Source organism: Opisthocomus hoazin, chromosome 2 (genome assembly GCF_030867145.1).
Source record: "Opisthocomus hoazin isolate bOpiHoa1 chromosome 2, bOpiHoa1.hap1, whole genome shotgun sequence".
NCBI lineage: Eukaryota > Metazoa > Chordata > Aves > Opisthocomiformes > Opisthocomidae > Opisthocomus > Opisthocomus hoazin.
In genome coordinates this window covers 8,552,944-8,577,755 of record NC_134415.1, presented here as the reverse complement: position 1 = coordinate 8,577,755, position 24,812 = coordinate 8,552,944, and the positions used below count along the sequence as shown (strand labels likewise).

Below are 24,812 nucleotides of genomic sequence, written 5' to 3'. Positions count from 1 at the left end.
ACAGCTGGCTTTCATGTAAGAAAAAAATGGGGGATTCCGTGTGCCTCCACTCCAATAAAAACACACTGCTGAAATAGAAAGGGGAAAAAAGCTTGTGGCATTCTTCACACAACATCAGCAATTCAGCAATTATTTCCTATGGAAATATGTTTTTTAAGAAGGTGGTGGGAAGAGGAACCTCATTAGTGAGGAAAGTCAAATTCTGGAAGTGTACCACTGAAATTCGACAAGTTAACTATTTTGCTTTTTCCAGTCTTCTTGTGCTTCAGACGCTGTATTGCTCATTCCCATTCCTAATTAGTCTTGCTGAGAATATCTTTAGTAGCAGAAGAGAGCTGGGAGAATGGCTGAAAAAGCATAGTTTTCAGGTCTAATTGTATTGTATCAGTAGTTTCAGATGTTTAAAAAAATTAATTTAAATTGATAGTCTTGTCAGACTAATATTAACTATTTGTTATACATAGCTCTATAACTGTATATGTAAAACTGCATATATTTGTTATATATTTAACTATTTAAGTTGCCTATCTCCATAGATTTTAATTTTGTTGCTACTTTGACTTTTTGGAGAAGGATGTTGCATCAACTGCATACCCCTGAACCACGTTAACTGCCAAAATGCTTGAGTCAGCTTTTTGAGTTTGAAAATTTTTGATCTTTAGGACTTAAACCATTCTGATAGTGCTGCATACCACCAAGTAAAGGAATTGTGTTTGAATTCTGTGCCTTCTGCTGTTCCTTTCTGCATTGAAATTCTTAGTGTAGAAGTCTTAGAATCCCAATAGGAGTGAGGGTGTTTTTACTGGTTATTCTGAATTTTGGGTTATTTTGGATTATTTTTTCTTTAAGAGTAACCTTCCCTCTTTCCTCCCATAAAACTTCACCTTTCTATTCTGAGTCAATAACATCACTTGGTAAATGTAAGCTTTTTTCATTTGCTTAAAGGTGTTGTTTTGGAGAAAGTAGAAGGCTTCCCATGAAGTTCTTCGAAGTTACATTTTTGAATCTACAGAAGTTTCAAACTTGCCCTGGGCTACTTGTTGGCTTGGTTTAAATCAACAGGTTATTTGCTTTTGACTTTTCTGGTTTTGTTCTTTGAGCAAGGGATTAGAGAGCTTCTTATAGAAGCAGTTGCAGAGCTGTAGTAAGTATCTTAGATGCTTTCTGATTGGCTTTAGTTAATGATTATCGCACTCCTTGCAGTTCGGTCATTTTCCAGTGCATAAAAAAGCAGAAAGGCATAGGGAACTAAATCTTGAATAGCTTCGTAAAACAAGGTATGAAACCTTTTGTTTCCAACATAGGAGCTGACATGTCGGGAAGAACTTCTGACCCTCCTCCTGTCACTTCTGCCATTGGTGTGGAAAATCCCTGTCCAAGAAGAAAAAGCAATAGGTATGTTTTGTCACTTACAATATTAAGGACCTAAAAGAAGTGGTTTGTATATTACTACAGAGCCTAGGACTCCCGACTAAAGAGTAGTAGTTCATTGTCATGCACATCCTCTCAGCAAAGAATGAAGATGGGGATTCTGCAGAGAGCTTAAATACCGATGTTCTGTCAGCATACAGGGAAGATCCAAATTGTACAGAGTAGGTAAAGGCTCTTGGTCAGTGTGAAAAGCAATGCTTACGTTGCTGTGTAGCTGAACTTGGTGGTGAGGTTTTTTCTTTTTTTCAGTGATTTGGGGGGGAAAAGATATCTTTGCTAATGTAAAGTGTTTCATGACAAGTAGAGACAGAATGGAGACGGGTTTTTCTTCTGAAATTGGAGAGATGGGAAGTAGAGAGTAAGCTTAAAGCTGAACAGTGGGCAACAGAGTACGAAAGAAGTGCCGTATTATCAGGGAGACGGGCCCTGAAAAACAGAATAATACTGGATGGTTATGAACAGAACCAGGCTTCATTCCTTAGAAAATATGATGTTCTTCGTCAGAATCTGATGTTCTAATGGAGGAATGAAATCACAAGGGTTCAACTGCCAAAGAGTCAATTTAAAGTGAATTAAAGACATGAAAGAGATGATACAAAATAAACTTTATGCAAAAACTGAACCTGGAAGTGGCAGCGATTTGCTTGTTTTGTTTTGGGCTCTTGCATTTGCCTTCCGATGCATTCTTTTTTTTCTACTGGAGGATAGGACAAAGAGGATGAAACAAATGAAGTTGCCTGTCTGTTGGAGAGAGTTCTTAAGAATTCTCACCAGAAGCTCTCCCAATGTTTTCTGCATTTTAAACTCCTGCAGATTGAGGGCTTTTGTTAATGTTTGTAGACTCGGAGTATTTAAAGTGCCAGTTTCATAGCACTTTATTATATAAACTTTCCAGCTTGCTCAGTGGCATTGTTCTTTCATGCTCCTGTAAGCAGGATCGAACTAAAGAAACATTTTGGTTATCTTAGGAGAGCTTAGTGAGTTTTCCAGGGTTAGTTTAAAATGCTGTTGTGTAAATATGTATTAAGATGTTCTGGTTTTGCACTCTTCATAATGTACAATTTTTGCTTCTACAAATTTCCCTCTGATAATACTGATGTGGCAAACATGATGAGTATCCAGTTTTGCACCAAGAACCGTTGGGTTTTTTTTGTTTGTTTTTTTTCTTCCTGGACTGAAATAAATCCACCTGTATTAGGCAGCTTTTTTTCCTCCTGTGCAGAAAATATCCTTTGTTTGATAAAGTACTCCTGGTTAGTTTGCTGCCTCTAATGCTGATGATGTTTCTTCCTTAAGCATCATAACCATGACTTTATGGAACAGCAAGGCACAGCCATATTTGCACATGGAAGCATCTTTTCCTTCAGCTTGATTAATGATTGTATCTATTGTGTGGGCTTTTGGGGTTTGGAGGTGTGGGGCTGTTATTGTTAAATATCACTTTTTTCTAAATACTAAACTTACTGGATGGTGAATACTTGCAGTTGTTTTATGCTAGGTATTTTACTAGCCAAAGCATGCAGATACAATTCTGTCACTATTTAAAAATGACGATGGATTTTTATCCCATAACATATAGATTTTCCTCTGCCTGCTTTTTTGACAGTTTATGATCTTGATTTTCCGGTACAAATTAACTGGTGGTGCTTGCTTTTTATTCTTCAAAATCTGCTTGCCCATTGAATCAGATTTAAATTTTATATTTGCTATTTTATACTGTGTGCTTGAAAATTGTTTTTTTTGGCTTGGCTTTTATGGGAATGTTCAGCACCCTAAACATTATTCTTTTCTGTATTCCTCTTGTCCCTTGTATTTTAAAATCCATTAATTTCTGCCTTTTTTCGTGTTTGAAACAATTATGCTGAAGTAAAGACTGAGATCTGTATACTTAAAGATCTACACTGTTTCGAAGTAGAGAAACTGATTTTTTTTTTTCTGTTAGCACGAGCATGCTAACAATTTCTTCTTTGTGCATTCTAAGAGGACAGAGTTAACGCACCAGTTGCTATAGCAGAAGAGTTGCAAGAAGTGACAATGGGTCATCAAGTTGGAAAAGACCTTTTTCCTAGAGTTTTTCTTCACTTGTGGTACAGGGCCGTTTGGCAGTGCTTGTAGTGAGACTTTGAATATATCAGATGGTGTACATAAATGTTGCTTCAGTAGCTGGCTAGAACTGCTTCCATAGTGAAGTAATAGAGGAGATCTCAAAGCTGGTATCCTGCTGATTAAGATTTTACCTCTAGTGTATTAGTATGTCTAACTTAGCCGAATTTAAATTGAATGTAACTAGAGGCTTGTGGCTATATTGTTCCTTTGTCTCCCGTCTGGCACAGGCCAAAAGATTTTTCAACTAAGCTTTCTTCCCTTTGCTTACCAAAAAGTCCTTTCACCTATGTTAACAACTTTTCTTAAGAGAATGGAATAGCTATGGCTACAAAAAAGTTTTAGGAAACCCTCTAGCACATTTTTGTGTAACCCTAGTTAGAAAATGAACTGATTTGTGTGGGCTTTGAAAGTAACGTGTGGTTCCTAAACATGAATTGTTGATGACTTTTTCTGATACTGAAAATGTCAGACATAGCTATGTGCAAAAACATGACCTATTAAAATACAAATTTATTTCATATTTTTAAGCTGAAAGTATTAAACTATAAAATTAGGAAAAATTCTTTACCTATTATAATGCTCCTTAATGTTCCTTTGTTATTTTTCTGTTTCAACAGATTTTAATATACCCTTTACAGTAGACATATGCCTGACCAAAGAGAACAATTCAAATTCCATGAAATCTACTCAGGAAAAACTTGGCTTAAATGGAAGCACTCGTTCATCCCTTCAGACTTCTGTAAAAGTAAATCCTCGGTCTCGAAAAAGTGGACGTCTGCGCAAAACCACCCATCGCTATTCTGTGCGAGATGCAAGGAGATCTCAGCTGTCCACGTCGGATTCAGAAAGCAATTCTGATGACAAGGCTACTGTACCAACGAAACACAGACGCTCCCAGTTACTGCAGCCTTTTTTAACACACCCAGTTAGGGACAGCTACCTTGCAGGTAGAAGTGATTGCCTGCCTGCAGAAGTGGTACTAAATTCTAATCGTGATGCCTCTAATCTAGAAAATTCCAGTAGAATTATTCCAGATGAGCTAAAGCCAGAGATTCTGAATGAGCCAGCTGCAGGGATTGCTGAGATCAACATGGATAACTCTCCTTTTGATTTATGCTATGTCTTATTGTCACTCCTAGAGAAAGTCTGCAAATTTGATATTACTTTGAATCACAGTTCTGCTCTTTCAGCTAGTGTGGTACCCACGTTGACTGAGTTCTTAGCAGGATTTGGAGACTGTTGCAGTGTAAGTAGTAACACAGAAAGTGAAGTTGTTTCTGCAGGGTGGACAGAAGAACCTGTGGCTCTGATCCAAAGGATGCTCTTTCGAACACTGCTGCACCTTATGTCTTTAGACATTAGCAATACAGAAACCATGCCTGACAATTTACGAAGAAATTTAACAGACTTACTTAAAGCAGCATTAAAAATCAGAATTTGTTTGGAAAAGCAACCTGATCCTTTTGCTCCAGGATACAAGAAAACACTACAGCAGCCGGTTCAGGATGACTTCGTATTTACTAGATATCATCACAGAGCCTTGCTTCTACCTGAGGTTATAGAAGGGGTCTTGCAGATTTTGATCTGCTGCCTGCAAAGTGCAGCCTCCAATCCATTCTACTTTAGCCAAGCTATAGATCTGGTTCATGAGTTCATACAGCATCAGGGGTTTGAGCTGTTTGAAGTAACAGTGCTTCAAATGGAATGGCTATGTATGAAGAATGAGGCAGTAACTGGGGAGGCCTCAGAGCATCTGAAAGCCCTGATCAACAGCATCATGAAAATAGTCAGCACGGTCAAAAAAGTGAAATCGGAGCAGCTCCATCAATCAATGTGTACAAGAAAGCGGCACAGACGATGTGACTACACCCACTTCATGCACCACCACAGAGATCTCTCTGGGCTCTCCGTATCTGCTTTTAAAAGCCAAGCTTCCAAAAACCCCTTTGAAACTGCTGATGGAGAAGTTCGTTATCCTGACAGATGCTGTTGCATTGCTGTTTGTGCACACCAGTGTTTGCACTTGTTGCAAGAAGTTTCTCTGAGCAGTACTTGTGTTCAGATTCTCTCGGGTGTACATAACGTAGGAATATGTTGTTGTATGGATCCAAAGTCTGTGATCGTCCCATTGCTTCATGCTTCCAAGTTACCGATACTAAAAAACTGTCAACAGCATATATTGAACATCCTTACCAAGTTTATATTGGACCAACTGGGAGGAGCAGAAGTTTCTCCAAAAGCTATACAAGCATCATGCAATATATGTACTGTTGACTGCGATCAGCTTGCTCAGCTGGAAGATGCCTTGCAGGGCAACTCTAGTGATGCTGGTCTCGCATCAAATTCCTCGTGCAGAGTTCAGGGAATTCTGCCTAGCAGTGGATCTGAAGACATGTTGTTGAGATGGGATGCGTTGGAGGCTTATCAGGACGTTGTTTTTGAAGAAGACAAGCTACGTGGCATGCAGATTGCAAGCCATATTTGCCACTTAATTCAAAAGGGGAATGCTGTGGTTCAGTGGAAGCTATATACCTGTATTTATAATCCTGCACTTCAGAGAGGGGTTGAGCTAGCTTGCCATGCTCAACAACTCGGACTAGCTACAGCTGATAAACACACATGCAGTTACCATAGCCAGTGTTTGCCTTCTGAAGTACTTCAGATTTACTTGCAGACACTTCCTGCGTTGCTTAAATCCAGGTTGGTTGGTTTTATGTTCATTAATGCAAAGCATGCTAATTATGTACAGAGCTTTGTGTATTTGTTACTGATCAGAATGTAAGTTTTACTTGGATTGAAGGCCACGCTTGAATATTGTAGGGATGGCAACAAGTTGAATGCTTGAATAACATAAGACTTAATCCTAGATTCATAAACTGTAGAAAGGCGGGCACTCTACCAATGAGTTATGGTCTTTAACAAGCCAAAGTGTGTAGAAGCAAATAAAATCTTTGTCCAATGTGATATGCTCTTTGCCTCTTCATTCCTCATGCTAAAGTGAGTCGAAGGAATGTTGAACAGATGGACATGTCACTTTTCTATGGGAATTGGACTACTTAGTTTTCTGATCTCTTTCCCTTTTCTTTCTAGAATGGTCTTCATAGAAACCACCTTTCAGAAATAAGGCTTGAGAGGTTGACTTGTCCTGAAATAACTGTTTCCTAATTTACAAAATACTGTTCACTGAAGTGTAGGGGTTCTTTTTTTTAAAAAAAAAAAACCAACACAAAACAAAACCAAAAAAACCCACACAAATGTTCTTCACGGTGTGAAACAGAAACTTTCCTGTTTGTTGTTGAACGGATGAAACAGTTGTTTAATACAATATGGGGAAGTTTATTCAGAACATGAACGTGTCCTTTCATCCAGGAAAGATTCTGATCTTTTCTGTTGGAGTCCTGATAGACTGGAGTGAATTTAGTAGGGTTATTGGAGACAATTACAAAGAATAGACTAGTATTTCAGTTTAAGTAAATGAGTGTCTAATACATTTTTAACTTTTATCCTAACCTAAACTCTATCAGAAGCTATTAATTTTTGAAAGTGCACCTAGTAGCAAAGAGGCAAGAGAAGTAAAGTTTAAGTTACAGAAAGTTTGATACCCTTTTTTCTACAGGCTTAAAGAAGAGAATATACAAAGAAGTACAAGATTCATTTGATTGTAGAGTGTGTAGTTCAGTTACAGTAAAAACTGACCCTGGGGGAAAGATGGGAGGGTGAGGAAGGTGAATGTCTACAAGCAAACATAGTGCACTAAGACGCTTACAAATGCTTGCCCCAAATTCTGTATGAACTCAGCGTAATACTTGGAGTAGAAAGAATCATAGAATGGTTCGGGTTGGAAGGGACTTTATAGATCATCTAGTTCCAACCCCTTTGCCTTGAGCCAAGAAGGAAAGAATGTACTTGGGAACAAATACACAGAAAGGGTTCTTTAACATTGGACGTCCTGGCCTAGCAATGGCACAAGAAGTTGTGCTGGAAAGGTACTCCTGATTTCTATCTGAAATGCATCTCCCATGCAATTGATAGACATAGCTAGTAAAATGTCTTAAAACTTCAAGTTTATTTGAGAAGGAGTCTCTGCTTTCTGCAGAAGTCACAGAACTGAGAGATATGAAGATGTTTACTAGCTCCAGTTCCTAATAGAGGGTGTACCACTAAAGAGCAAATGTCAACTACTAAAGAGCAAATGTCATACAGTTAATTAAACACCTTTAATGTTTTAAACATCATTTTTGCGGCCTACATTTTAGAGGTTAATCTATTTCCTACATTATATCTTACAAAAAAATGTGTCTTTTGCTACCAGATGGATGATGCTTATTTGCGATTCTAGAGTGCTGCAAACAAGTTCCTCCTTTCCTTAGTTTTCAGTAATTTATAGCAATTACTGTAAACGTGATCGATCCTTGGTGTTATTCAGGTGTGTAGAACAGAGTGTTAATTCTGGATAAGATGTGTCATCTGAACTATGTGACTTTGTGTCTGATTTAGAAGATAACTCTGCTTTCTCTTGCAGGGTAATTAGAGACTTGTTTTTGAGTTGTAATGGAGTGAATCAAATGATTGAGTTAAACTACTTGGATAGTTTAAGAAGCCATTCTTTGAAAGTGTTAGAGACTTTGATACTCTACTTTGGTGATCAGCAGAAAGACCAAGCAATGCTGGAACTGGAAGGCCTGAACAGCGAACAAAAGCAATCCACATCTGACTTGCCTGCTTCTCTTTGTAGCCAGCATGCTGCTTCAGAAGTTCCTCAAAGCCTGAGCAAGTTTTATGCTGGCTTGAAAGAGGCTTACCCGAAAAAGAAAAAGTTTGTGAGCCAAGACATTCATGTCAACACAATAAACCTATTCCTGTGCGTTGCTTTTTTGTGTGTGAGTAAAGAAGCAGATGGTGATCTGGATTCAGCTAATGACTCGGAAGATACGTCAGGATATGATAGTACAGCTAGTGAGCCATTAGGCCACAAATTACCATATCTGTCACTGGAAAGCCTTACTTTGCCCTCTCTGGAACATGTTCACAGGGCTGCAGATATTTGGTCCATGTGTCGCTGCATCTATTTGTATAGTTCAGTTTTCCAGAGACAGTTCCATAGACTTGGAGGCTTTGAAGCATGCCATAGACTACTAATCCTGATAATTCAGAAACTTGCAAAAAATAAGGCAAAGGAGCAAGAAAAGAGGGAGAGAGTATTGAGTGAAAGCAACAGAAGTTCACATGGAAGTCCTCGTGGTGAGCTTCTCCGCAGGGATGACACTGTTCAGTTGGCTAAAAGCAGAGAGGTGACACAATTGGAGCCCAGTAATTCCGACGGTCTTGCTGGTGCAGAGCAGCTGGTGCCTGAATGCGTCTCCTGTGACAGCTCTTTGAGTAGGGAACACAATTCAGTTACTGCAGCTGTCGATCCTGAAGGGATGAAGACTTCTGTAAGAGAAGAGACCGAGTGGGCACTTCAAGGTATTAGACTTCTAGAAGCTCTGCTGGCAATCTGTCTACACAGTGCAAGCACCATGCAGCAGAAGATGGAAGTGGAGATGTTTCACCAGGTACTGTGCGACTTCCCTCAGCTTACTTTATTCATATTTGTTACATACAATGTTATTTTAACAGTAATTTAGTCAAAAGTTCTTTTAGAGGTGAAAAAAGCTTATGCTTTTGTTACGGTACCGTATTTTTTGTCTTACTGAAAGCATGCGGTTAAATGATGTGCTTGGCAGCCAAGGGCAGTGGTCAGCAGACATGAAGGATTGGGGGTGGGTGGGTGAACAAACTGGTGGCTGCTGTTTCTGAGGAGGCATCTTCCCATGTGTCAGCTTGTCACTTTCTATATTCAGCAAGATGCTGGTAAGGACCCTGCACCCCTCTCCTTGTTCTCCAACGTAATCTTTGCCCTCTGCTCTGTTGAGTTGGGTCCCTGTTCGTGCCAGTTGCCTGCTTCTTGGAGGCTAGGAGAGAGCCTTCCAGAATGGAACACGGATCCAGGCTGGATGAGATTTTTTAACTTGCTTGCTTTCTTGAACTGTATTTCTGGTTTATTTTTCATGTATCTGTTACGGTTTGGGCCAGCATGGTCAGTGTGGTTGAGGGCTGAACTCAACATCAGCTGCTGTTTTCTGGGTTAATGTCTCTTGAGTCCCAGGGAAGACTGTGATCCTGGCAGATGAAGACACTTTCTTTTTTTTCTGCATGAAATGGTCCTGACTAGAAGAAAGGGATGGTTTCTTCTGACTGCAAAGGCAATAGTGGATGTCAACAGCTATGAAATGCGGGATGACTATGCCTGTATTCATTTTTCTGGTCAGTTAGGGCCTGCTTTTTCTATTTTTCCCGTGTAGTCTTTTGTCCAGTCCCACATTCTCCAGAGACTTCCTGAGCTGATGGAATTTGAATGGTGGGAAAGACTTGGGTTTTTTGAAAGGGTATTGAGTGAAAAATGTATGTGACAGATGTGGGACTGAAGTCGAGCTGCATCGGCAAGACGCGAGTGTTATACATAGTGACTCATCACATCTGAGGTTTTTGATGGCAGTTCTGAGCAGAGCATGGCACTTCAGAAAGAGGAATATTAGAGGGCACAGGTACTGAAAGGACACCTGAAAAGACTATTATTTAAGCCTTAGAAGTGAACTAATTCAGTGTCTCACAAAGTCTGGGAAACTGGAATTCTGTCTGGGCCACGTGCTATTCTTGTGGACTTGGACATGCCACCCTCTGTCTGGTTAACCTCTCTAGTGGGATTGTGGTGTGACCTGAACACGCTGGGTACTTGAAACTCTTGCAGAGATGTTTATTTTTGAAACAGTGCTTGCACTTGCAATGTCTGGGAAACAGCATGTTGCCAGATTCTTTTCAGCATGCAGATTGCTGAACCAACGAAATCTCTGTCGTGACAAACAGGGTGGATCTTTCTTATTGCAAGCGACTGGGTGAAGTCTGATGGTTTGAGCTGAGAAGTCAGATTAGCGTAGGTGGAAGGGGAAGTTCTTCAATGAAAGTGCTGGACTATTTCTGTTAACCAAAACAGCATAACATTAATCAAAACGTTTGTCTCCCCCCAAACACAGAATACCTGTGTGGATGATCTCTTAATTCAAATAAGAGAGGAGCTTGCTCAATCAAAAGTGATAGAAAGTGACTTGGCAAAGCCTCTGCTTGATTCACTGCTGCGTGTGGCGTTGGGAATGTTTTCTGCCGATCTGGATCGTTCTGAAGAAAAAATTGAGAAGGTATGAAATGCCAGCTAAGTAGCGTAATTCTAAATACAGCAAGGGTTGCTCGGTCAGGTTTATGGTATTTGGGTCTGATTTTAAACTCAGTAGGACACGTTGAAATGTGTTTGGTTATTGTGGCTGTTGAAGATTAATTTTTTGATTCTCATATGTAAGCATGTAATCTGAGTGCTGGTTATTGATATGCTCCCCATGTTTACTGCTCAGAAACGAGTCATGCCCCAAAAAGGAGCAAGCTGCGTTACGCTTTATGGACATACCCAAAACCTGGCGTTCCCTTCCCTCTTTCATCCCACAACAGAACGTGACAAATGCTGAAAGGGAGAGCTTCAAACAGGGATGTTGACTGACCCAAGTGGCTGCAGATGTATCTTCACGTTAGAGTGAATGACAAGGCTCATGTTTGTGGTGACAGTGATTTTGGAAACACAGTTATTTGTAATTCATTGGCCACCTGCTTACCAAAGCTTTGGTCAGGTAGTTAGAAAAATCCATCTTTGCAGAATCCATTTTCTATGTAAGAATGAAGTATCCATAAAAAGTATCTCAAGTTTCTTGAAAGTGTATGATCGGTTTGTTTCTTTGGCCAATGGGCTTGGAGAAAATAGGCATCTGGAAGGTTCTAAATTACTTGCTTTTCTGACCAAAGCTGGTAAATTTGTGTTCTACAGACCCATTACACTGAAAAGGAGCCTGTGCCACAACCAGGAGATATTTCTGAAGAAACTGAAGACTCACAGTGCTGTAGTCTTAAACTTTTTGCTGAAGAGGAAGGATATGAAGCAGATAGTGAAAGTAACCCTGATGATGGCGAAACCAAGAATGAAGGTAAATGTGAACTTGCTGACTAGACAAAGCAGTCTGTATGACACAACAAAGCTTCCTTCTCTTTTGAGGTGTACAAAAATAGGGTGAACATCAGAGACCTTTAACAGACTGAAATAGTTTAACTCTTTTACTTCCAGTAGGATGCCGTTACAGATGGAGAGATGATTAATATTCTTACTGAGTGTTAGAGGAACTGTTCTGTCTTGGCTTTCTTGGTTTCTGTGAATTCAGAGAAAGTCATGTGGCTCAAGTGTGTTACTGTGGTCTAGAAGCAGTTTTCTCCAGAGGTGCTTATCAGTAGTTTGTCTGAAAATCAATGCTCAATTTTTTATTTAGTATGACAACAATCTAGTAAAAATTAGATAGTCTAATTATATCTTTTTATATTCATTCACCAACTGATGTGCAGGTGTCTCGCTGTACTCTGTTTGAACATGAATTTGCTTTGATTTTTTCCTTCATGCTGAACATCTGGATGCTTACGTTCTTGTATGAGGACAGTGTGAACAGTAACAGCCTCCAATAGAACTGCTTGCAACTGTTGCTGTTTACCGGTGTGACTAGGCTTTATCAACAGATATACAACATTTTAAAAGCGTTTCTGTATTAAAAGTTTAATCTGAAATATTTCCATGAAACATTTGCAGGAAACTTATGTCTGTACCAAAGAATTTTAAGTAACGTGTTTTAAAGTCTCTCCAAGATGTAAGAGGAGAGGCTCAGATGTTGTGGGTATTTTCCTCTTTTGATTGTCATGGGGATATTCTGTCATGTGCTGTCACGTGCATTTTCTGAGTTAAATAACTAAACAAATGCTTCCCCCAACCTTTTAACAGGAAATAAAATCATTTACATTTATCTCCTTTCTTGGCAGGCTCAGAGTTCTGTTTAGAAGCTTGAAGCTCTATTACAATGAGTTTCCTGTCGTGTTTCATGAATTGCGTATTTCATCATTACTATGTGTGTGCGCTTCCCAGGAACTGAAGGCGCATGGTTTAAGAGCATATAATGGGAGAAAGGAATCCTTGCCCTTCTGTATTGGCAGGAAAATATGAAAAGATGAAGCAGAGTAGAAGATTGTACTACCTTCTGAAAACTGCTTATAAGCTAGTGACTATTTTTGTTTTGTACCTGTGAGAAGGTTGGAGAACGCATGTCCTTGGATGTTCTGCTTAAATCATGCAAACTGTATTCAGCTGAGTAAGTTCTAGTAAGACAAGTGTTTTCTTTCAGGAGCAGACACAAAGGCAGAGCCAGGATGTACTGGTCCTTCAGGTTATTTTAATGACCTACCTGAAAACATCAATCAAGGAGAATTAATGTATCCCGAAATCTGCATGTTAGAATTGAACTTGCTCTCAGCTGGTAATGCGAGTTTAGATGTGCTTGCTCATGTATTCCAAAGCTGCCTGAAAATCGTCAGCCAGAAGGAGAGAAATGCCACTGTACTTATAGAACAGGTAAAAATGTTATTAAACAAAGGCAACAGCTTAGCAGTTGTGTACATTATTTTCTTCAGTTTTATAGTACTAGTGTAGCTAATAGAGTGATCTCAGAAATACTCTCTTGTGGTATGGCATTTGATAAGACTTGAAACAAAGTAAATGACTGATATTACCAGCTACGTTGCGTTTAGTTAACTGTAGTTTCTATAGTTGCTGGTAACTTAATATATTGAAAGATACTTGACCTATAAAGCTTTCAAGTTTCAGTTGCGTAATTTTATCAGGACTGTTCAATCGCTAGAGCTATCGAGACAGATTTAATGACTGTCAGGCCATTGGAAAAAAAAACCCTAAAAATGCAAATATCTTCTTGTATATGTATATATGTAAACTTTCTAAATATGTATTAAATATGTACTTTTAGAAACTTTTGGTGATGTACCTCTAATATTTCATGCTTTTATTCTTCATAAGCTTATATTAGAAATTAGTTATGCACGTGTTTGATGTCTTCATGATCCCTCAGAATTTCTGATGGTTAGCTTGCTTTGTGTTTTTAATAACTAAATTGAATATGCCTCTTTTGCAAAAGAGGAAAATACGGTTAAATAATCTAAGCTTAAAGTGCTTGTTTCTAAAATCGTTTGACTAAGCAGCAGAGTTAATGCTTTACAGCTTAAACCAAAAGCAGGAACGGAAAACATTGATTTCAGTACTCCAATTTGATGTGTGAATTATTAGCTTTAAGTCACTAGTGCACGTTTCCTTTTTCTGAACTTCACATGAAATTACTTCTAAATCAAAATTTTACTTTCATTACTCTTGAATATTGTTTAAAAAGAGCAATCCATCACACTAATAAATTCAGAGATTTTGAATATCTTGGATAAAGGTGATTTGAAAAATCTCTAATTAAAGATGTGTTTGAAGGATGCTCATAAGTGGCTTTTTTTGTGAGTGTGATTACTCTCTAAAGTAATCTTGCATAAAAAGCTTGGGGAAAGGTTGAATTTGCTTTCACTGTTGTATCACTGTATACCAACATGCTCTATTTTCTCACAACCTGTCAAATACTGTAATTCTGTTATGGAGGAGAAGACAAGGGAAATCTCAGCTCCTGAATTGATAGTGGCCCAAAAGTTTCTTGCTAGAATCATTTGGATTTCAAAGTCTCTTCTGCAACAGAGTAATGAACATGAAATAGTTTTCATTAGGAAATATGAAAAATATTTCTGTAACAGAAATTGTCTTTAAAATCAATAGTAGACAAGAAGTGATTGAAAGAAATTATTTCCTAGTTCTTTGAGCTGGTGTATATTCCTCATGAATTTTCCCTGTATTTTTAACAGGGAGCTGTTAAACATCTTTTGGGAGGATTTCTGAACATACTGACACAAACGGAGTCTAGTTTTCATGGTGAGTTCAAGGTCTAAGTAACTTAAGTACTGCTTTTTGTAACTTAATTTCTACACACTCAAATTTTTAGTTCACAGTGCAAATGCAAAATTGACAAAGGAAATTCATTGGCATGTGTGGATTTATGCAGCTGCTTTGCCTTGTGGCAAGTGTCGAACTTGTGTGTAAATAGAGGGTTATTTCTGAGCGCGCAGAAATCTGCTATTTAGACACATGCTAGCAGATCTGAAAATGATAGTCGAAATCATAAACCTACGGTGACAGTGTTAATTAATATTGCTTGGAAAAAATAGCAGTTATCCTACTGTTTGAATTTGACTCCATCACAACATAAGTTTTTATTTCAGATTTCTTTGTAACACAGGTCTTAGTGATGTCTTGATTGAGTTTTAGTTCTAACCGGAAAGCAGCGAGCTAATCCAAGGATGTGGGAGCAAATGAAACACTTGCCCTAAGCTAGCCTCACAGAATGAGGTTGCTCCAGGGCAGGAGGTGATGTAAACCCACCCCAGGACTTTGATCCCTGGCTTTGTGGGGAGAGCCTTTGCAATGCAGAGCTAGATTCCCAGACTTCCAGACTCCCCTTTGCAAACCTAGGAGCCAGACTTGCTGTAGCCGTCTAGATGCCTTCAATGAAGTTTTGGATGACAGTGTCAGGAAGTACTGTTGGATCTCTCTGGAATCCATCTTGTAATCGTTATTGCTTCTTGAATTTGAAGTATTTTTGCAAAATACTCTGAATTCCAGGTTAATCTTTCCTCATAATATTATGGAATATGAATTTTTAAAGCTTTTGAAAAATTCTTTTCAAGAATTTTGTTTTGTCATTGTATTTTTAGCATGTCAGATGGTACTGGTAGACCTATTAGTTTCCTTGATGAGTTCACAGACTTGTTCAGAAGAGCTAACTCTTCTTCTGAGGATATTTTTGGAGAAGACACCTTGTACGGTATGTATGGAGTAGCACATAGTAAAATTCAGAGGCTTAATGGGAAAAATGGAGCAAAAAGAAAATCCTTTTGTGTCCAAGTATTTTAGGAAATAAGGAGACTGTAACAGCAGCATTTGAACTGATCAGAGCAAATAAAATTTGGTGGTTGAAATAATTCATTCTCAAAACACGAAATGAGAGAAGAAAAGAGAGTATTTTAAGGTGTGTGTTACTCCTGGGGGCTCTCTTCAGCACAAGAAAACAAGATTCCACTTGAGACTGACACAATGGTTATGGATGACAGAACACCAATACTGTAAAATTTGAAGTCATTCCTTTGAAGTTATAAAGTATCCCACTATTTCAGGAATGCTTTAGCAGCAGGAATTGCTTTCAAAACTGTCTTAAGTTGGTTTGTGTAATGCGGAAATCTGCAGCTTGTGTGGGATATACTGCTGAAATACCGAGCTGTTGGTTTGTGTGGGAGTGTGTAGAAAAAAAACAAGTGGAAGGAAATAAAAAAAAAAAAATACTATGAAGTCTGAAACAGTACCAAACCAAGAAAGGAGACGCAAGTCGATTTTTCAAAGTTAGCTTGCAATAATTGGTGAAGCGACTAGAGAAGCTTTGTAGCTTAAGGGCTGGGCTAGATTTTGTTACTGATTATGCAATAACAAAGTGATAGCCTGCGTGTGCATGCTTAACCAGCCTCGAACACGGGGTAAAAGGTGTGCTTTGCTGTTGAAGTGTGAGTTAATCGGTTAGCACATAACAAATGTGAGAGAAGATTGTGCAATGACCACCTGCTGTGGTGCAGCTGGTCCCGAAGCATGGCAGCTTCCAGACTGCTCTGCCCTGAGTAGATCCCCAGAACTGTTGGGCCGTAGTCTGTTGGAGTTGCTGCTTGACGCTTTGTACATGTCTGTCAGTTTGGATGTGGAAGTCCACCTCTGTTGGGAAAACATGAATCCAAATTTAAATGAAGACCGGGGCACTGTTTAATTAGATGACACTTGACTACATTCTGTAAACAGTTTGATTTTTTTTTTTTCCTCACGTGTGTGGTTTATTTCTTCTAGGAGATACTACTCAAGGGTGTATTGAAGATTATAGAAACAAATATTTATATGAACCCATTACAGTACCTTGCCTTCCCTTTGCTGCACGGCACAAACTTGAATAGTAGTTCTTCACAAAAATCTGCTAGCACTTCCAACAGCAAAACTGCTGGACTATTAAAAAGAGCAAAATTTTCACAGAGTAGGAAAGAGGCAGATGGTGAAAATTTGCGTCACCAGCTGCTTTCTTCTTGGCATGTAGCCCCAATTCACTTGCCTTTAGTTGGACAAAACTGTTGGCCACACATGTCTGAAGGCTTCAGTGTCTCACTGTGGTTTCACTTGGAGTATGCTCATGAAACAGAAAATTCAACAGAGAAGGGGAAAAAAATCAAGAGGAGAAGCAGACTGGTAGCTGTAAGAGAGAACAGCTTTGACAGCACAGGTGAGGATACTTCCTACTTAGGTAGCACTGAAGGATTCTGGTTACAAGTATTACATATTGATGTGCCATATACAAAAGGTTGAATTTTTTTCTTATGATGGATATTAAACAGGAGCAGTAGTCTTTCTGATTTTTCTTTGAGTGCTGTACCATATAACTAAAACATTTCCAGTCTTAGTCCTTAAGTTTGATTAATGCCTGCTTCCTTAGAAATTTAGTGTTCTCATTGAATTTGTAACTTCAGTAAAATGTCTTTATGCTGCTTCATGTTATGCTGAAGAAAATATTAAATGCTGCAGCCGAAGGGTCGTGGGAAAAGACTGCTGTCAGGTTTATTTGCTGTCATGTACTGATGAGGCAAATGGCTTTTATGTTCTTTCTCTTTAATTGAGAGCTAGTAAATCCTTGTGATTTTGGATTTAAGTATTGGAACTCTTAGCTAAAAGATGTTCTGAATCCATCGGGTCAGAGCCTGTGGCTGACTCAGTATAAATACTCTACCTTTCCTTGTGTGTCTGCCATTGTAGATATTGGTGGCTGTACAACAGTTCTCTGTTTATACTTTTGTAGAGACTCAGCTGCTCCCAAACTCTTTTGAGCAGAATCTTTTAGATTATAATTTGTAGGACGAAAAATTCCTCAAATTATTTCAAATGCCTCCCAGTCACAACACTTGGAATACCTTTTACTGTACTTTTTTTTTTCTTTTTCACTGTGTTTGAATAAAAGAAGGGAAAACCCAACCTTGAATCTTGAAACTCACTAGTGCTGATTTTGTTAAAAGGTCTGGGTTTTTGTGCTTGGTAAAGTAAGAACATTGAATGGGAGATCATGCTGAAAGGGTGGTATGATTTGTGAAGAAAAATTTTACGATTTCCTGGTGCATACAAAGACTGGCAGTTCAGCATGGAAATGTAATATGATGTGGCATGTCGAGAGCATCACTGAATTAGAGTATATTGATGCTTAGTGTGTTTACGTGATTACCAGCAAAACCATGTGAAGTGCTGAGTTAATGTCAAGCTCCTCTGTTGCAGTATGAGATCTAGGTCGCTGAAGAGAATCATGCATATTGGTCAGCTCACTAAAAAAAAAAAACAAACCTACTAAACAAAAACCAATTCTCTGCAGTACCTGAACTATTTCTTTTCACACTTGATAGCTGGTAGGACAGACATTGTTGTTTTATTATATTGTAATTGTGTATAAACATGTTTATATTTGTAGAAGAAACAAAGTCTACAGGAATGGAATATCTAAGCCTGGGAGATAAACTTGTTGAAGATGGCTGTATTCATATAATTTCACTGGGTTCCAAAGCATTGATGATACAAGTGTGGGCAGACTTGAACACTGGAGCATTTATATTTCGGTATGGTGTCCAAAAGCAGTCTTGTGAATGTATGTATTGTTACTTCCAGTAGCAGCTGGCAGACCATACTGATGGGAGAGCAGAGAACTAATTTCTGTAGTAGAGTAATCTTGCACACTGATGGCAACATTAAGTAAGTTTATTGCAAACAGATCTACATGATTAGTTGCTTAAAATGTTAGTCTCTGGTCTTGCATGTTTCGTGTAGTCATATATAAATAATTTCCCAAAGCCAGATGCAAGGTCAGTCATAAACATAATGTAATGCGAGGCAGCATTTCAAGTATTAATGAAATTACACCATAAATGTGTGAAGATAAGCAAAAGCTTATGTAGCTGTAGGTTTTCACACTTCAGGTGTGAAAATTGCTGTTTAATACTTACCATGACAATCTTGGTTTTAATCTTCTGAAGACATTTTAGCCCTAACTTAGTTCTCGTAAGTAAAGTATCCTTAAAATTGGTCTAAAGCTGCAATCATAGAACACTTTATTTCACAGCATCCAAAGCACCTGCAATTTTTCAATAAACTGAACTTAACTTCTCTGTAGAGTAGAGATAATATCCTTATCTTAAATGTAAGCAGAACCATGCAAACAAGTTAAATAACTACGTTGAAACCATAATGTGAGGATTTCCCTAGCTTCTGTTGAGCACTCTAAATATAGTATTGTGATCAAAAAATTATCTGTGAAAGTTAAGGAATGTGATCTCAAAGTAACCGAGGCCAAAAAATTGCAAATTTGGGGCTTAAAATTCAAATTTGAAAACAAACATACACACTTGTGTTTTCCTTTTCTGTTGTTTTTCGTAGTATGTGCATGGATCCAAATGACGAGATGAAAGCTGGTCTGCTGGCACAGGCTGAATCTCCAGAGAATGTTTTCCTTGTGGGCAGGTGGCAGCATTTGGCAATAACATATCTGCAGCAGCCAGAAGGCAAGAAAAATATCCATGGAAAGCTGATGCTGTGGGTTTCTGGTCAGAGGTAAAGTATAGATTAGTTGCACCTAGATATTTATCTTCTTAAAAAGATGTTCACTGGTAGGAAAACATCTGCACTGTTTTGGCACAAGCTGAAGTTACGACTGGGTAGCCTGCTGGGGGTAGGAGAGTGGTGTCTTACACTGCTAGGAATTCCCTAGAAATATCCAGAGCAGTCTTGATTGCTTTGAAAATCCTCAGTTCATAACATGGACCAATGCAGACATCAGTGTTTTTCTTCATCACGAATAAGTGAAAGAGGTAAGTACTACAAGATTGCGTAAGATCTAAAAAAAGGCATGAGGTTAGCAGTTAGCATAATGCCTCTGGTGAGGTTAATCTGAATTAAGGAGGGTATAGTTCAGGTACTGGCAGTATTGTTCAAAGTAGGAATGAAGAGGAGATGGAGAGAAGGCAGACAGTTTGCTCCACTGAGAGAAATGGAGAGGGGAGCAGTTAAAAAAAAAAAAAAAAAAAAAAAAAAAAAAAAAAACAAACCCAAAAACCAAAAAAAAAACAACAAACAAACAAAAAACAACAACAAAAAAACCCCAAACAAATTCAGACAAGATCTGAACTGGCAGTGGGAAGTACTACTACTTCCACTAAAAACTTCAGGTCTATACTCCTGATACTAGGTTGGATGGGCCTGCGCCTGCATGGAATATTCACTGGTTAGAGAAGGAATTTATTAAATATCACAGTTTTTATCCTTTCTTCCTGAAGTCCAGAGTATGAAGAATTCATTTGTCCCATATATTAAGCAGGTGGTCAAAATGCTCTGTTGTAGAACAAAAATGTATCACAAAAATTCTTTACTATTCCTCTAGAATTTGGTCAGTAGACAAGCAATGTTATTAAAGACATTCCTAAAACTATATCCAGGAAAAAAGCTGTTGCACAGTCTTTCTGCCTGCAGCGAAACACTGCAGAAGTGTTTGATACACCAGAAGGACGGGATGCCATCCAGAGGGACCTGGACAAGCTGGAGAGGTGGGCCTGTGTGAACCTCATGAGGTTCAACAAGGCCAAGTGCAAGGTCCTACACCTGGGTCGGGGTAATCCCCGGTATCAGTACAGGCTGGGGGATGAAAGGATCGAGAGCAGCCCTGCTGAGAGGGACCTGAGGGTACTGATAGACGAAAGGCTGGACATGAGCCGGCAATGTGCGCTGGCAGCCCAGAGGGCCAACCGTGTCCTGGGCTGCATCAAGAGAAGCGTGGCCAGCAGGTCGAGAGAGGTGATTCTGCCCCTCTACTCTGCTCTGGTGAGACCTCACCTGGAGTACTGCCTTCAGCTCTGGAGCCCTCAGCACAAGAAGGACATGGAACTGTTGGAGCGGGTCCAAAGGAGGGCTACAAAAATGATCTGAGGGCTGGAGCACCTCTCCTGTGAGGACAGGCTGAGAGAGTTGGGCTTGTTCAGCCTGGAGAAGAGAAGGCTGCGGGGAGACCTGATTGCAGCCTTTCAGTACTTAAAGGGAGCCTATAGGAAAGATGGGGACAATCTTTTCAGTAGAGACAACAGTGACAGGACGAGGGGTAATGGTTTTAAACTAAAACAGGGTAGGTTTAGGCTGGATATAAGGAAGAAATCCTTTACAATGAGGGTGGTGAAACACTGGAACGGGTTGCCCAGAGAGGTAGTGGAGGCCCCATCCCTGGAAACATTCAAGCCCAGGTTGGACAGGGCTCTGAGCAACCTGATCTAGTTAGCGGTGTCCCTGCTCACTGCAGGGAGGTTGGACTAGATGACCTCTAGGGGTCCCTGCCGACCCAAAACTTTCTATGATTCTATGAAACCTGCAGTTGTAAAGTATAATACTTGTTTTACTTTGTTTCTGAAAATACATGGAGTGAATTTTTAAGCAATTTGATTTCCTCCCCCAGACTGTTCAGTCTGTGCTGATATGCATCCAAGTCTAAATATGGAAATACAGGGGAAACTAAAAATACTACAGTGTTCTGCACATGTGCAGTTAGGCCCCTCTATATAGAGAGTTTGTTGCCGCTTTGCTGCTAGTTAGGCTCTTCCAGGAAGCTTCAGGTGACCTTTACAGTGCAGTTGGTCTGCCTGTGTAAATGCACAGAAAGGGAATTGGATGCTTTCAGAAAGCATCCAGCTTATTGCCCGTTGCTGTGCAGCAACTTTCCCTGGTATAAGTAAATGATCAACATGATAATTTTCCAGCATATGTGAACAACAGTTTTCATGATGCACATTAGCATATTCAAAGGCATTTGACTTTTTAGGAATAGCAGGAATTCTTGAAAAATAGTGATATTTTAGAAGTGTGTGTGGTGTTCTATACAGTTTCTTCTTTGAGGTCAGAGGGAAGGAGGAAGGAATTTCAGATCTAGGAAATCTTGACTGTATGGCAACCCTAGCTGGGACTCTGTTCCTCTGTTCTGTGCAGTATTTGAATACATACGTCATTATGTAACTGAGTTTTAAGGTGCCTAAAAGTTGAAGGTGGCTTTAGTAATTAAATGTTGATAACAGCATGGCTTCTCATCTACTGAATACTGACATCTACTTTAGACCTAAGCTGAATACCTTAGATAGCAATTTTGATCATTTCTTGATTTTTAAACTTGTTTCTTTATATGTATTTTTAGGAAATGTGAGATTAATTTAGATTATGCGCTACCAAGAAAATCAAGCTTATCGTCTGACAGTAATAAAACATTTTGTATGATTGGCCATTGCACGTCGTCTCAAGAAGAATTGCTTCGATTGTCGGGTAGATGGGATCTTGGAAATCTGCTTCTATTTAATGGTACTTTTGTGTGCTTTTTCTTGAATAAGCCTTCATTTCCTCTTCCCCCTCCAGGATCAAAGGCTTAATTTGGTATTTTTTTAACACACCAAGCTTTTACAGTAAAAGCAACAATACATTCTGTACCAGCATAATATATCAGGGAGAAAGGAGGCAAATATTTCAGCATGTGGTGTTCTGCCATTATTCTCTTGCTTTCTTTTTAGTGCTGTAATGGGCAATTCCAGTTACTTCAGTGTTTCTTTAATTTTTTTTTAAATAATACCTTGGGGTAGGGATTGGAGAGATGGTGGTATTTGCTCCATTTTTTTCTTAAAGCACTCAGTCTCTCCCAGCTGGAAAATTGGTTTCACTTACCTGCTTCTAAACTACTAGTTTCAAATTACTCAAAGCACGTTGATAAGTCAACAAAATCCAAACCACTGAACACTCTGAGTAAAGCATGCTTATTTCCAGAACTGCTGAAGTTACTTCGGGGTTTGCGAAGGTGTAGAGTTCTCTTCCCTCCTTGGAAAGTTTTGTCCAGGACTTCTGGGTGTTTGCTTAGTGCTGAAGGCTGGAGCCCTGCGGGTCGTCATCTGGCACTTCTTCATGTGCAGTGGCCCGGTCGGGACTACTACACCAGTGAAATCAGTTTGCCGTGGTGTGGGTGTAGATACAGTGTATTTGTGCAGGCCATAGGTGAGGTGCTTGTCATAAATGTAAGCTCCTGGTGAATCTACGTGGTCCTATTGCTGTGTGCTCACAGCCAGCGTAAATGATGTGTCCAGAGAGCACTGGATTTAGTGCTGTACAGGTGCCGTCCACCCGTACATCACAGGCTTGGCTCCTTCTGGATGCTTCTTTTGAATTTGCATTCTCACAAACAGTTGACCTGAGGTGTGCTGTCCAGACAAGGGAGGGAGGTTCATCTGGCCTTCTACTTCCCACATATTTTTATTTTTTTCCTCCCTGTTAGTTGTAGTGAGCTTTTGTTGTTGTTGGATCCTTCTCAGTCACTCTGCCTGGTTCTCCATGATGTTGTAGCCCGTTGTTGCTACTTGTAATCTTGCCACACTTAGAAAACTTTGAGGAGGCTTGGATAGATAACTTTAAAAAGTGTAACTGATTGTTCAGAGCTGTTGGTCCTCAGTTCATGCCGGTCATTTTCCTGATTTGGTTTCAGCTGCCTTTGCCGCTGAGTTGATCTTGCTGTGATGTGTCAGAAATCAGTGATCTGCAGTAGCTGACAGGAAGCACTGGACTTCACTGATGGTTTCTTATCAGCAGGTCGTACAAAAACCAGCAGGTGATCTTCCTTGTAAAGTCTCTGACGCAGTGTGCTAGCCAAGGTATGAATTTTGCTTTATTGTACACTACAGAGTGAACAGCTTCTTTTCTGGATTTTAGGTGCAAAGATTGGAACAGAGGAAGCATTTTACTTGTACACATGTGGGCCGGACTTCACATCTGTAATGCCTTGTAAATATGGCAAAACATTGACTGATTGTTCGAAGTACATAAGTAAAGAGATTCTACAATGCGAGCAAATTAAGGAGCTCTTCATGGCAAAAAAGGAAGTGGATGTTGGGCCTTTAATTGTAAGTTTCTACTTCAAAATGGTTCTTAATCTCTTAGAACTGATTAAGAAACTGGGAACACATTTCCTGCTGTCTCCTGAAGTGCTTCACTTTCTCAAAGCAGGCAGGAGCAGATCCAGTTCTCATTAAAATCACTGCAGGATTCTTCCCATTTGTTTCAGTGGGAGCTGAACTCCACACAAGGTGACTGTTTCATCATCTTATAGGTTGGATGCTGACAACTTCTAGATGTTCCAGCATCTAGAGTACTGTATATTTAATCCATCAGATGAGCAGGCACCTCCAAAGGTGCATTAAGTAACTTGCCCTAGGATGAGAATAGGTAGCTCTTCTCTCCATTAGTGTAAAAGTAGCCAAGGACAGCTTAATTAACCTTTTAACATTAAAACCGAGAGGAGAAAGGAGGATTTATTTGGCTTTAACAGGAAGCAAAAGACTTCATCCCAATTCTTTGAGGGGTTTGAGAAGGGAATAAATTTGCATCAAGTTTGGCTGAAAAGTCATTTTCCAGCTGGCAGATCATAGCTTTTCTCATCGTCCCTGACTGAAACAGCCATGCCAGATGCAGGTGTAGATATAGTTACACTATAAAAAGAATAGAATAAAACTTTCTTACTAGTGGAGCCTGCTATATATTTGGGGAATTGTCTTCATGTGCTGGTAATTCCTGCTGTATGAGATGTTTCCACTAGAGGGGTTTTTCTGATCTTGTTCTACAGCAGCTCTGCAGCTGTAGCCAAAGGGTCATTCTGTCTGGGTGTGATCCTTGTAAACAGCGGTGCTAAATATTGGATAGGTTAAGAAGGAATCAATGGAATCAGTAAAAAGCCTAACAAATCAATCATGCAACTTTGAAGCTTATTTTGCTTTACAAAATACCAAGTAACCAGAGAGAACAACTATGTGCTCAGGTGATGAATTATCTCTGCACTTCTGCATACAATGCAAGTGCCTTCAATGTAATTTTCTCTATTTTAAGTAAATAACCTCCTAGATATGATCATTTTACATTTTCTGAGCTTTGGTTTTGCTCTAAGTCACTTCATCAGTAAAGAAACTTCTTCCATTAAGATCCTTTTTCTTGTGGTGAAGCTGGTTAAAGGATAGACTTAAAGTAAAAAATTGTAGAGTTTGTGAAAAAGTAGGAGATAACTTTCTGTTTTGGTCTCTCCACTGTAGAATGGGCAACAATTTGCCTA

General features: G+C 39.3%; 1 protein-coding gene across 3 annotated transcripts in view; it reads left to right on the top strand.

Annotated features, from left to right (window-relative positions):
* LYST (lysosomal trafficking regulator) overlaps positions 1–24,812 on the top strand; it is an 89,824-nt gene that overhangs the window by 20,087 nt on the left and 44,925 nt on the right. For all 3 annotated transcript variants that reach the window (XM_075412379.1, XM_075412374.1, XM_075412384.1), the window contains exons 4-16: positions 1,305–1,395; positions 4,155–6,237; positions 8,060–9,092; positions 10,611–10,772; positions 11,447–11,603; positions 12,837–13,063; positions 14,398–14,464; positions 15,304–15,413; positions 16,475–16,898; positions 18,126–18,270; positions 19,085–19,258; positions 21,873–22,033; positions 23,423–23,613. In XM_075412379.1, the coding sequence (XP_075268494.1) occupies positions 1,305–1,395; positions 4,155–6,237; positions 8,060–9,092; positions 10,611–10,772; positions 11,447–11,603; positions 12,837–13,063; positions 14,398–14,464; positions 15,304–15,413; positions 16,475–16,898; positions 18,126–18,270; positions 19,085–19,258; positions 21,873–22,033; positions 23,423–23,613 (5,025 nt within the window). The remainder of the gene's footprint in view (positions 1–1,304; positions 1,396–4,154; positions 6,238–8,059; positions 9,093–10,610; positions 10,773–11,446; positions 11,604–12,836; positions 13,064–14,397; positions 14,465–15,303; positions 15,414–16,474; positions 16,899–18,125; positions 18,271–19,084; positions 19,259–21,872; positions 22,034–23,422; positions 23,614–24,812) is intronic.